We start from the raw sequence: 12,599 nt of genomic DNA on the forward strand, positions 1-12,599 counted from the left end.
ATACTTCTGATTTTTTTTTTCTCATATTATTATTAGAGTTATTCTCATTTATTATAATTTTCATTCTCGACTTACGTGGCAAGAAATTCTGTTGCGATAACAGGATTTACAATTGGCCAATAACACACTGCCACGTAAAATTGTCACGTGACTACACCAAAGATGTCACGTGGAATTCACTTGATATTCCCAATCACAGGCGTGGCCTTCTCCTTACCCATCCATCCTTCTTTCATTTCGCAACACAATTCAGCTTCGAGCCTCTGCAAACACCCCTCACCAAAACGACGTCGTTAATGGAGACGATCGTCTCAAATTCGATGCCTATCTCTGTCTCATCCCTCCCTCCGGTTCGTGTAGTTGCCTCCCCAAGAAAACTAGAGTTCAGCTCATTCACGCCTAAAACGACGTTGTTCGGGTCGCGGAGTCAGAGGAAGATAGGGTTCCGATGCTCTCCGGTGCGCAGAGCTGCGGTGACGTGCGGCGGCGTCACGGAGATCAAGGAGAGCCAGTTCTCTGACGTCGTTTTGAAGGCTGATGGGCCAGTTCTCGTAGAGTTCGTCGCCACTTGGTGCGGTCCCTGCCGGTTGATCTCTCCGGCTATGGAAGCGATTGCTCAGGTTTTCATTTATTCTCTTTATCCATTTGAAGTGCATTGGTTTTATTGTTTCGCGTTGTATGTGTTTGGCTGCCGGGAAAACGAGCGAAAAGCTTAGAAAAAGAACAGAAAAGAATGGAATTGTTCTATGTTGAAGAGCCTGCTCGGAAGCAGAAATGATATCGGCTTCTACTTTTTTAAAACAGAACGTGATTTTATAACAGTGAGTCGTTTTAGGAGATGTTAGAATTTCTTTCAATTTGTACTAGTGCGTTGCTTTTGTAGCTTTGTGCTGTTTGTTTGGTTGCCCATAAACGGAAAAAAAGAAAAAAAAATTAAGAGAGAAAAGAACGAAAATTTGAATATTGAGGGCCTGTTTGGCCTAGAAACGAGGAATGCTTTTAGTTTTTTGAAACAGAAAAATGGAAATGAGGCGTAAAACATGTTTTCTGGTAACATGTTTTGAAGAGCTGTTTCAGAAAACATTGTAAAAATAATTCATTTAGAAATCAATAAAAATTTGTTTTTAGCATTTTATAAAATGCAAGCACTATAATCATTGAAAATGATCCAAAAAAGAAGTTTTTGCTGTTTTCATTTTGGTAACAAACAGTCTGAACCTTTCATTATTTAGGACCTAGACAAACAAACAGAGCTTTCTACTGAGACTAGCACCACTGCCAATGTTGACTGGCAAAACATTATAAAATAAGATTGAGGGCTTTGTTTTCTTTTTATCCAGTTTCTGAGCAGGCAAACAGGGATACTAAAAAGCATAGTGACATACTGACGTATTTGGGAATTTTGAACTAGCTAATTGGGCGTCAGTAAATATTTATCAGAATGATGAGGGAAAATTTTGGGAATGAATTCATGAGTAACTGTAAAACTAATATATTTTTAAAAAAATTCCTTTGAAACGAGTGTTTTAATTATTTATCAGAAGATAATTATTTGGAATCCTGTAAAATAATTTTGGATTGTTCATAATATATGGGGTGTTTGTTAAAGTTTTGAATATTATGTGAAACTATAGGATAAATATAATTTTGATTTGTCTGTTGAAAAATTGAGAATAAATTTGGAAAATTTAAAAATGATTTGAGAAATGTAAAGTTATATATACTTAAAAGCTATACTGAAATTATACTAAGAGTATGTGTCTGTCATTTTCCTGTCTTTAGAAGAAACATAACTGTGCATTTAATTTCGAAAGCACTCTCCCACTTCTATTAGATCCTCAATTTTTGTTAAAATGGTAAAAACAAGAACCTTCTTAGGGAATATGAAGTTCAGTTTTAGGTCTTTCCAGAAATAATGAGTTTTAGGTTTCTGAAACTGGGGAAAAAGGAATAAGAAGCACTTTGAAACCAGAAAGAATAGGGCCTGTTTTGCAACATTTTTAAAACAAACTTTTGAAAATGATTTTTTAAAATAGTTCTCAATTATTTTCTGGAATGAAATTTGTTTTTGAACTCAAAATATGTAAAACAATTTTATTGGCTAATTCTCTGTGAAATCACTTTTTGCTTGTAAATTAGGCAAAAATTATATATATATTTATATATATATTATTGTCTAATCTCCATATTTCTAACAGTTTCTCAAAAAATTTACTAAAAGCACCTCAAATCTGCTAAAAACACCTCAAGTTCTTTAGCTTAGTGATTTTTATAGCCTATTTATTTAATGATCCATAGAGAAACTGAAGCAGGGATTGGGTGAATATTCATTGCAAATCCATTAATAGTAATGATTATTTTGCTGAAGCAGAACGTGATATCAGGTGTCCACTTATTTGTATGCTCACTAGGCTTATCTGAGTTGTTGCTCTGTAATTTATGTTTACTATCTTTATTTAGTGCATTATTCTCAAGATGTTATGGAGTTGAAAGGTACCTATGGTAGTGTCAATAGGCCTGGAGTGGGAGTAATTTTGTAGTATTCATAGACTTGATACTATTTTTTTTAGTCATTTTTTTCTTTTACTGTTTTTTCCTTTTCTTTTTCTTTTTCAAAATAAGAGCAGATGTATAGGATGCAGATAAAGAAACGATCCCAAATAAACATAGAAAGTAGTACAAGTATTAGGTCTCATTTGGGTATCCTTCGAATTTTTAGAAATAGAAGCTAGTAATGATTTTTGTATAGAAAGTAGAAACTCTTATAAAAAAATTTATAGACTTATTTTATGTCTTCAAAAATTTATTTTAAACAATTTTAAAATTTAAAGTAATAAAACCTTTGATGCAGTATAGAAAGTAAAATGCAAGGAGGGTATAATTGAAAGGACCTTAGGAATCACTCCTAGAAACCTTTAGGCTTCACACTCAAGTACTCTTTGTATCACACAAAGAAAATATACTGATCTTTCTCTCCTTCTTAGACCTATCAGTTGTTGGTTCCTTCTTCAGTGCTACCTCCCCGGGCAGCTGCTCCAGCTTTTCCTCCTCTTGAACACCCTGCGAATGGGTGCCTAGATGGGTTCTGGGTAGACTACTCCGATGGTTAAGTTAGTTGAAGCCTTTTTTGCCTTAGCAAGGAAGAAATGCAGAAAAAACCACTTACCTCAGATTCTTGTGATTTCATTGTTTTATATCATGAATTTTGTATTCATAACTAAGGTTCTTTTTAAATTTTGTTTTTAATGGTGCAGTAGCGTCTCATTGATGGTGTGTGACAATAGAGTTGAGCGTAATAGATGTGTATTTATGGAGTGACCCTGCTCAGTTAGGTTTTGTGTGTATGGGGTTCAGCGCCCATTTAGGGGAGGAGTCTGGGTCCCCACAATGCCCCCGTTTTCCTGATTAGGCTTGCTGGAGCCAAGAGAGCTAGGTAGGAAAAGAAGCATTTTGTGTGGTTCTACTGTGCAGCAAGAAAAGGCTTTAGGCTTTAGGCTATGTTCTGGTTTTAACACAAGGTCAGATTATATTGGAAGAGCTGTTGGCTTTTTTTAATTAAGAGCAGTTATGATTTTAAGCTCATCTTAGCTCTTACACCTAGTTAGGATAGATACTACCCACAAAGTGAATCAAGCCATACATACCCATGTATCTTCAACTCTGACTATATTTTAAAAGCATAAACAATTTAGGCTAAGACCAAGTTTATGCCTAAACATCATTGGGAAGTAGACCAGACTTTGTCAATGATGAAGAAATTGGTGATGCTGACGGAAGTTGCTGAAGGTAATGGAGAAATTGGAGAGTTTGATAAAAGCTGCTAAAGGAAGTAACTTCGCATTGATAATCTCCTCAAAGCTATATGCAGAAACTAGGTGGAGGGACAGTGTGGCAAGGTCCGGACACTTTGCAAGGAAAGGAGAAGGTTTACAATAAGGGTTATATGACTTTAATAAGCTTATTGTTGCTTGTTGTTTTCTTTTAATCCTGTGGTATGGGCAGTTCGCACTAGGAGGGATTCAACTAAATTGCCTTGAAAATATACATCGTGGGAGACTTTCCTCCTAATCTAAGTCATCAATGGTCTGAGTGGAAGCTGTTGTTTATGATTTGGTAAGGAGTTTTAGTTGTCTGTCTCAGGGGGTGTGCCCTGTGTCCACCAATAATTGGGGTTTTAGGGTTTAATATATTTAGGGCAAGGCACCAGCAATGGATTAAATCTGGCAGTCCCTTTTTTTTTTTTTTTTTTTTTTTTGTTATGACACCTGCAAGAGTGGATATTCCTATGGCTTGGAAGCATGCCTTCTACCCATTGGAATCCAACTTTTGTTAAACCTTGGGTTCGCTCTACTTAATAGTCAATTCCCCATTCTTTGCATGGACACTATGGCCTTGTGTGGGCATTGCGGCCTTGAGTGGGCACTATGACCTTGAGTGGGCATCGCAGCCTTGAATGGATACTGGGGTCTTGTGTGAGCACGGTGGGCTTGAGAGGGCGTTGTGGCCTTGAGAGGGTGTTGTGGCCTTGAGAGGGCGTTGTGGCCTTGAGATGGCATTGTGGCCTTGAGATGGCATTGTGGCCTTGAATGGGCACAATGGCCTTGAGTGGGCATTGCAGCCTTGAATGGACACTGGGTTGAGAGGGCGTTGTGGCCTTGAGAGGGCGTTGTGGCCTTGAATGGGCACTATGGCCTTGAGTGGGCATTGCAGCCTTGAATGGACACTGGGACACTGGGTTGCTTTACACAATCCAGCACAAAGCCAAGGATAATCCACCAAAACTCTCTCCTTAAACCAATCATTTGAATGCCATGAAAGCAGAAGCTCCTTCACAAATCTAGGAAGCACTTGGACTAAGCTCAACCTCTACATCAATTATTCTAAAGTGCAACTTTGAACAGGCAATGGATAACAAGAAAAACAATGAACAACACCATACATGGCGAAGTCTCCTGTCATAACACTGTTATGCTTCTATTTTGAAGTTATTTAAACTTAAAACATTGAGAGAAAATTTCCAAGCATAAAATATTTCCTTCTGGGATATTCACAAAGTTCCAGATAGATAGTGTTCATGTGTCCCGTGCTTTTTGATTAATGAGATGAAAAAATTGAAGGATATTGTTGAAGTTTCGTGATATATACTGTACCTTCTGAACTTGTTGTTTATTTATAGGACTAAAAACTTTTAATGCTCATTATGGAAACTTGTTGAATGCATCTCATGTTTTGTGGCTTATTTCTAGCAAGCTGGCTGGAAGTTTGTTGCTTGTTGGGTTGAAGATCCAGTCATGGTTCATAGCCACATGGTATTGATTTATTAAGCATTTATTGATACCTCCCTTCTCCACATGTTTTCCTTCAGAGAGGGGAATGACACCTAAGATCTAACCAGCTACTTTTGGGTTCCTTTTTAGTTGCTGGCCAATGGATTCTAGAGAAGTGTCATACAGACAAAATTGAAACTCTGTGGTTGAAACTAAACTTTTAGGATCTTGCCTTTTTGAATTTCGTCTGAACTGTGCGAGGATAAAGAATCTATATGCCTAGTTTTTTTGGAACTACAACATTTAACATTTGTTAATATTTGTTTGACTGCCATGTTAACATTTGTTTAGTGTGAAAAGTTACTGCAAAATGGAACTCAGATTTCTCCAGAAATATGTCGATAATATACATATTTTAAATCCACATATTGATTTGATTGTTAAAATGAATAGGAACATGGGTTGCTTTTTAAGCAGCATTCAGGAATTACTGTTGACTAATGGGAAATGCTAATCCCTTCTGTTGAGTTATTAGTTTTGCCTAAAAACTTAATAGGTCAGGTAATGAACCAACAATGTATATTGAGCTGACTTACTTGAACGTGTTGACACTCTTCCTCATCAGCAGCCTTTTTTGTATGGGTGCTCAATAAATGTGGGAAAATAAAGAAAACATTAAAATTTGAACTCATGACTTCCTGAAAACTAAGACTCTGACACCATGTTAAGCAACTATTTTGACCCATCAAACTGTTAAGTTATGAGCCAAAACATATTTCCAGTCAACTTAGCTAAAAACCCTAGCAACTTTCCTTCTAGTCGTCATCCAAACAAAATTCAGAGAGGACAGACTTTTCATCAACTGCTCAAAAAGAATAGATTTGTTCCTTTACCCTAAGAACAGTGGGAATGCAGACACCATATGGGGGTTCGGAAGTAAGTTAGTTGTACCTATATTTTTTGACTTTTGTAAATGACACCATGCATGCAAACTTGAAACATCTATATAAATGCCATTTGTTGGTCATCTTCTCTCTTTCCCTAGTTTTCATCATCACATGGTTAAAACTTGAATGTTAGGATCCTAGACTAAATTTTGTAATGTGTTTTCAACCAAGCTGCCCAAATTATCCAAGAGATCCAACCCATTGCTTGAGCAGTATAGACATTACAGTAACCCATAAAGTTGGAGCAGTGAAAAGGGTTGAAAGAATTTAGAGGGATTTTTTACCGTCAGGTTCTGCAGAATCTAGTTGGGACTTGGTTAGCAGGGTGATTTTGCCGCAGTGGAGAGAGGACCTGGTTTGTAGTATGCTCTTTGGCATGCTAAGCATGAAGTATGAAAGTAATATTGTTGGGTTGCTAACCATTTTAATTGGAGACTCATATATTTTCTTGAATAGCCCTAACTCAAGGCTTCATTGTTAGGTAGAACGGGGAGCATTGGTAGAGAGGACAAAGGATCCATCCTTTTCTCATTTCTCTAGAAGAAGCTTCGACTGATGCATAGTGGAGGGTGATTCCATAATTTTCATTTTTTGGGTCTAACAAGGTATTCTGTCCCATGTCATAATGGTTACCTAGCAAGGGGTGGTTGTTGGTTGATACCATGTTCTTAGGGGAGGTTTGTGTGATGCTGCAGCTTTAGAAGCTTTTGGGGGCTATTATTGTGCCTCTTTGAGCGGTTTGTTGTTGAACGGGGCATTTTTATCTTGCTCATGGTACACCATATTTTTCTCTTGTTGCTTTTGTGAATAAGCTCTCTGGATTTTCATTTTTGACAGGTTACTTATATTGATGAAGCTGACATTAACAGTAGCTTTCTCTAATACTATCATCGTATATTTTCTATCTTTTTCTGAAACAAAGTTCTTTCGAAAATATCCAGGAATACGGGGACAGATTAACAGTTGTAAAGATCGATCATGATGCAAACCCGCAACTAATTGAAGAGTACAAAGTCTATGGATTGCCAACTCTGATACTCTTCAAGAATGGACAGGAGGTTCCAGAAAGCAGGAGGGAAGGTGCAATCACAAAAGGCAAGCTCAAAGAGTACGTGGATGCTCTTTTGGAGTCGATATCAGTGGCATAGTCCTCTTTTGGATTGCAGAAAATTTGCTGGGTAATTATCTCCTTCTTCTGTATACTAATTCTTATCCCATTTCATTTGTATAGTATATATTGCTGTAAACAACGAAAATAATTGATCCCATTTCTCTTTTGGAGTCAAATGTAATTTTTCTGGTATTTACTCCCTGAATATTCATGGAAAAACTGATGTTAGTGTTCTTTGCTGATAAATGACGTCACCCATATTCCTCTATGGCAAAACTTGAATTGAGTGAGATACTAATGGTACAGAGAATGAGAATGAAGGCGAATAATTGAAAAAGAGAAATAGAAAAACAATAATCAAAACACAGTTTTTGAAAATAATTATTTGATACGGTCCTCAATTATTTTTCGGAAATAAAATTCCATTTAAGGACTTAAATATGAAAAATAACTTTTTTGATTTATTCTGTAAGAAGGTGTTCCACACTTATATATAATATAAAAGTTTTTAAATATTTTCATTTTTATATTATTGCTTAAGCATTTTATTAAAAATAATAATTGAAAAACAGATCAAATTTGTTTTGAAAAACATGGTTTTAAAAAATAATTAAAAATTGCTTTTATCAAAAGTTAAGAAGCCTGAGGCAACTTGGTTCTAAGAGCATGTAGTCAAAATTTTCTTTTTCTTTTCCTTTTATCTTTTCCGGTGTATGGATTGAATTCTCAAATTAAGGTTCAAAGTATTTGTACTTTCAAAAGTATAATAGAGTTTTCTTAATTCATTATCAATAATAATATTCATATAAATATAAAAATAGAAATATTAAAAGAAATAAAAATAAAATATTTTCTAATTATTAGCCTCCTAAAAGAGTTAACTACCATTTTTCTTGCAATATGTAGCTTGGGTTTAAAAATTATATGAAACATCTAAACCATAAACTTGTAAATTTGTTGATTGTTTGAAAAAAAAAAAAAAAGGAAGCATGGTAGATAATAATTTTTATTAAGTGGTATAAAGTTATACTATCAGTGTAATTTCATAATTTTATGGTGTATGTAAAAAAAATTAAGAGTGAAAAAAAAAATCTTGTGAGATTTTATAATTACAATAAAAAAGAAAAAAAAAATTTATTGTTACATTTTCTAAAATTTAAGAAAGTAAAATAAAATTTCGTTTTTTTACAAGTTTTTTAAAAACATTGAGTAATTTTTTTCTTTAATAATTTTATTTTTAAAAATAAAAAATAAGAAATATATTCAAATACTACATTAGTTTTCTTGAAAAATTCAGATGTAAAATTTGAAAAATAGAATTGTGCCTTCACTTCATTTTTTAAAATTGAAAATTTTCCTTTCTTTGGATGAAAAAAAAGTTCAAAAACACTATCATGTACCCATCTCAGATGAAAAGAAAATAAAAGAGATTATATTTATAATTAAAGAAAAAGAAATTATTTTATAAAGGATATGTGTCCAACCCTTTTTATAGAAGGATAAAAATGTCTTATGTTTTTGCACATATATTTCATCAAATGTCCGCTTTTACATTGAAGTGGGTGGAGTGACGCAAAATTGCAGAGTTCCATGAGCAGAACTCCAAACCCACTCACAAATCCTCCCTCAAACCCTCAAATCCTCTCCCTCTTCAACCCCTGCAAAACCCTGAGACATCTCAAACAACTCCATGCCCAGATCATCACCCACCATAACTCCCCTTTTCAACTCTCCGCCTTGGCCTCTCTCTCTGCCCTTTCCCCATTTCCAACGTTCCTGGCCTATGCCAAGACCATCTTCCACCACCTCCAAAACCCACCTCCCTCACTCTACAACTCCCTCATCAGAGCCCTCTCCTCAGGTAAAACCCCATTTGAGGCACTCCCATTGTACCACACTATGCTCCAAAGCAGCCTAAAGCCTGATCACATGACGTACCCTTTTGTTATAAAAGCTGGTAATGAGTCATCCGTGACTTGGTTTGGGTTATTGGTTCATACCCATGTTGTTAAAAGTGGTTTTGAGTGCGATTCTTATATTCTCAGCTCTTTGATTCATTTATATGCAAATGGGAAAGATTTGGGTGCTGCTAAGCAGCTTTTTAATCTGTGTTCTGACAGAGGTGTGGTTTCTTGGAATGCAATGATTGATGGGTATGTTAAGCGTGGTGAAATGGGGCATGCTCGGATGGTATTTGATAGGATGGTGTGTAGGGACGTGATTTCTTGGAATACTATGATCAATGGCTATGCAATTGTCGGGAAGATTGACGAAGCTAAGAGACTGTTTGATGAAATGCCTGAGAGAAATCTGGTATCTTGGAATTCCATGTTATCTGGGTTTGTCAAATGTGGGAATGTGGAGGAGGCTTTTGGGCTGTTCAGTGAGATGCCCTGTAGGGATGTAGTGTCATGGAACTCTATGTTGGCATGCTACGCGCAGTGTGGGAAGCCGAATGAGGCCCTGGCACTTTTTGATCAAATGCGGGTTGTGGGCGTAAAGCCATCTGAAGCAACTGTTGTCAGCCTCTTATCGGCTTGTGCCCATTTGGGCGCTTTGGATAAGGGTTTGCATTTGCATACTTATATCAATGATAATAGAATTGAGGTCAATTCCATTGTTGGCACTGCACTTGTGGACATGTATGTGAAATGTGGAAAAATTTCCCTTGCCACGCAAGTTTTTAATGCAATGGAGTCCAAAGATGTTCTAGCTTGGAACACAATCATAGCAGGCATGGCCATACACGGCCATGTCAAAGAAGCCCAACAACTTTTCAAGGAGATGAAAGAGGCGGGTGTTGAACCAAATGACATAACCGTTGTAGCTATGCTCAGTGACTGTAGCCATGCTGGAATGGTCGATGAAGGTCAAAAACTCTTAGACTGCATGGGCAGCAGTTATGGGATTGAGCCAAAGGTTGAGCATTATGGTTGTGTTATTGATCTCCTTGCCCGCGCAGGGCTCTTGGAGGAGGCTATGGAACTTATAGGGACCATGCCCATGGAGCCCAACCCAAGCGCGTTGGGGGCATTGCTTGGAGGCTGCAGGATCCATGGCAACTTTGAGCTGGGTGAGATGGTGGGAAAACGCCTCATCAACCTTCAGCCATGCTCACCTATGCTGGAAAAGCCTACATTCACATGACTAACTTGTTTTCCAATTTTTCCTCAACAGCTACATCCTCCTCTCAAACATATATGCAGCAGCAAAAAAATGGGACGATGCAAGAAAAGTGAGGAACCTTATGAAGGTCAACGGCATCTCCAAAGGTGCTAGGAGTGAGCGTGATTGAGCTGAAAGGCATGGTGCATCGGTTTGTGGCTGGTGACTAGTCACACCCGGAATCAAACAAGATATATGAGAAGTTGAATGAGATACACACAAGGCTGAAGAGTGCAATTGGGTATTCAGCAGATACCGGGAATGGGTTGTTGGACATGGAAGAGGAAGATAAAGAACATGCTCTAGCTGTTCATAGTGAGAAGCTGGCCATTGCTTATGGGCTACTACACTTGGATTCAAAAGAAGCCATTAGGATTGTGAAGAACCTTAGGGTTTGTAGAGATTGTCACCATGTCACCAAGCTGATTTCAAAGGTTTATGGTGGAGAAATTATTGTAGGGGACCGGAATCGGTTTCATCATTTTGAAGATGGTGAATGTTCCTGTCTTGATTTTTGGTAGAGTCAGTGTTAAATATTGAATATGGGTTTATTTATTATAATTTAATAATAAAAAGATAAAAATTTATAATATTTTTAATAATATGTTATGTAATAAAATTTAATAAAAGATGCAGTTTTTTTTTTTTTTTTAAATATTTTTTTTATAGAAGATACCAAAATTCTTAAAGACTTATATAGAAAAGGTAATAATTTTAAAAGTGATGATATGAGTCACATTTCTAAATCTATAGTTAAAAAAAATGTGATGCCAATTGTTTTTGAGAAAAAAATTAGTTTTTTTTTTTTTTTTTAATTTTTAATTTTTATTATCATTTACAATTGATTGGGATAAAAACTTTTACTATTAAAATAAATATTATTCATATTAAACTGAATAAGCATTAAAAAATTGCGTTTTTGTTAACTTTGAATTTTATCTTTAAAAATAATTTATATGACTGTTTTTTAAAGAAATAAAAAAATAAATTTAATTTTGTATATTTTTGTCATTTTTACTAAGGAGATGTCTTCAAACTAATGAATAAAAAAAATTAGAATTTAAGATATTTAAAAAGTAATTGAATATGCTAAATACTTCTATTTATTGAGTTCGTTGAAAAAAATTGGAGAACTTTCAACTTTGTTGTTTGTTTGTTTTTTATTCTTTTATTATTATTTTTTTTAAAAATTTATGCTTTATCGGTCTTTATTAAAAACAAATTACAATGGTTTCAGTTTTAATTTTTTTTAAAAATTTTAATGTAATTTAATTTGCAAAAAATTAATGTCATTTGTATACCTCAATTATACCTTAGTTCCTTTACTTTGTACCTAGGGTTCTATGACTATGCATCTTATCATTATTTTATACGTAGTTGTCATTATTTTTGTATTATGATCATTGGTTTTTTTATATCTTGATCTTATGTGCATTCAGTTATTCAGATGTTGATCAATGATTTTTGTCGTTTATTGTATTAAAACAAGATTTTTAATCTAATTCACTATTCTAAGGTAGCTTTTACTTGATAAGAAATGACTTTTAGTAAAAGCCATGGTAGTATAACGGTTTAAAATATCGTCCATTAGGATGAATTATTTTTGGTAATCAAGGCTTAAATGGGAAGAAAAAAATGAATGTGATCAAGTGAAATTGGAGTGACAATTCATAATAAAAATAAAAATAGCAGTGATTTCAAATTAGGAAGAACAATTCAATAAAAAAGAATCAAATTTTGAAAGAAGATTAATATGAAAAAAATCTTAGAGTTAAGATTCTCTTGAAAACACTCTATGGTGATTAGTTGTTGAGATTTACTCTTCATCAAGTTATATTGTAAATATAAATTTTCATTTAAACCGATTTTTTATTTAGTTTTAAATCAAAATCTTTTTTATATTCAAATTAGGTGATTTAATTTAAAGGACCAATTCAAATTACACATTTAATTCATCTTAAATCGTCTTTTAATGATTTACACAATGCAACTATTCAATTTCATTAAATTTAACTTTAAGAATTTAATGAATTTACTTAATTTGTATTGTAGTGGTCATTTAAGAGAATTTGAAAAGAAAAAAAAATCCCAAATTTCAATCAATTGAAT

The 12,599-nt window shown here is 34.8% G+C and overlaps 2 protein-coding genes across 3 annotated transcripts; both read left to right on the plus strand.

Annotated features, from left to right (window-relative positions):
- Positions 1-231: 231 nt before the first annotated feature.
- LOC117923308 (thioredoxin X, chloroplastic-like) lies at positions 232-7,470 on the plus strand. The gene is made up of 2 exons (XM_034841541.1): positions 232-620; positions 7,156-7,470. The coding sequence occupies exons 1-2, from the start codon at positions 297-299 to the stop codon at positions 7,360-7,362; spliced, it is 531 nt and encodes a 176-aa protein (XP_034697432.1). The 5' UTR covers positions 232-296; the 3' UTR covers positions 7,363-7,470.
- Positions 7,471-8,860: 1,390 nt separating this feature from the next.
- LOC117923428 (pentatricopeptide repeat-containing protein At3g29230-like) lies at positions 8,861-11,031 on the plus strand. Of its 2 annotated transcripts, none has more exons than XM_034841708.1 (2): positions 8,861-10,406; positions 10,503-11,031. In XM_034841708.1, the coding sequence occupies exons 1-2, from the start codon at positions 8,916-8,918 to the stop codon at positions 10,602-10,604; spliced, it is 1,593 nt and encodes a 530-aa protein (XP_034697599.1). In that variant the 5' UTR covers positions 8,861-8,915; the 3' UTR covers positions 10,605-11,031. The 2 variants fall into 2 exon arrangements, with proteins under 2 accessions (XP_034697599.1, XP_034697600.1); XM_034841709.1 differs by having other exon boundaries at positions 8,861-10,398.
- The last annotated feature ends 1,568 nt before the right edge of the window (positions 11,032-12,599 follow it).

Source organism: Vitis riparia, chromosome 10, assembly GCF_004353265.1.
Source record: "Vitis riparia cultivar Riparia Gloire de Montpellier isolate 1030 chromosome 10, EGFV_Vit.rip_1.0, whole genome shotgun sequence".
In the NCBI taxonomy this organism is placed as follows: domain Eukaryota; kingdom Viridiplantae; phylum Streptophyta; class Magnoliopsida; order Vitales; family Vitaceae; genus Vitis; species Vitis riparia.

What these genes read in the sequence shown, in the direction of transcription:
- LOC117923428 (XM_034841708.1), top strand. Translation starts at nt 8,916, where the DNA reads ATGAGCAGAACTCCAAACCCACTCACAAATCCTCCCTCAAACCCTCAA. An exon ending in ACTTTGAGCTGGGTGAGATG is followed by an intron (nt 10,407 to 10,502) that starts GTGGGAAAACGC and finishes TTTCCTCAACAG; the next exon opens with CTACATCCTCCTCTCAAACA.
- LOC117923308 (XM_034841541.1), top strand. Translation starts at nt 297, where the DNA reads ATGGAGACGATCGTCTCAAATTCGATGCCTATCTCTGTCTCATCCCTC. An exon ending in CTATGGAAGCGATTGCTCAG is followed by an intron (nt 621 to 7,155) that starts GTTTTCATTTAT and finishes GAAAATATCCAG; the next exon opens with GAATACGGGGACAGATTAAC.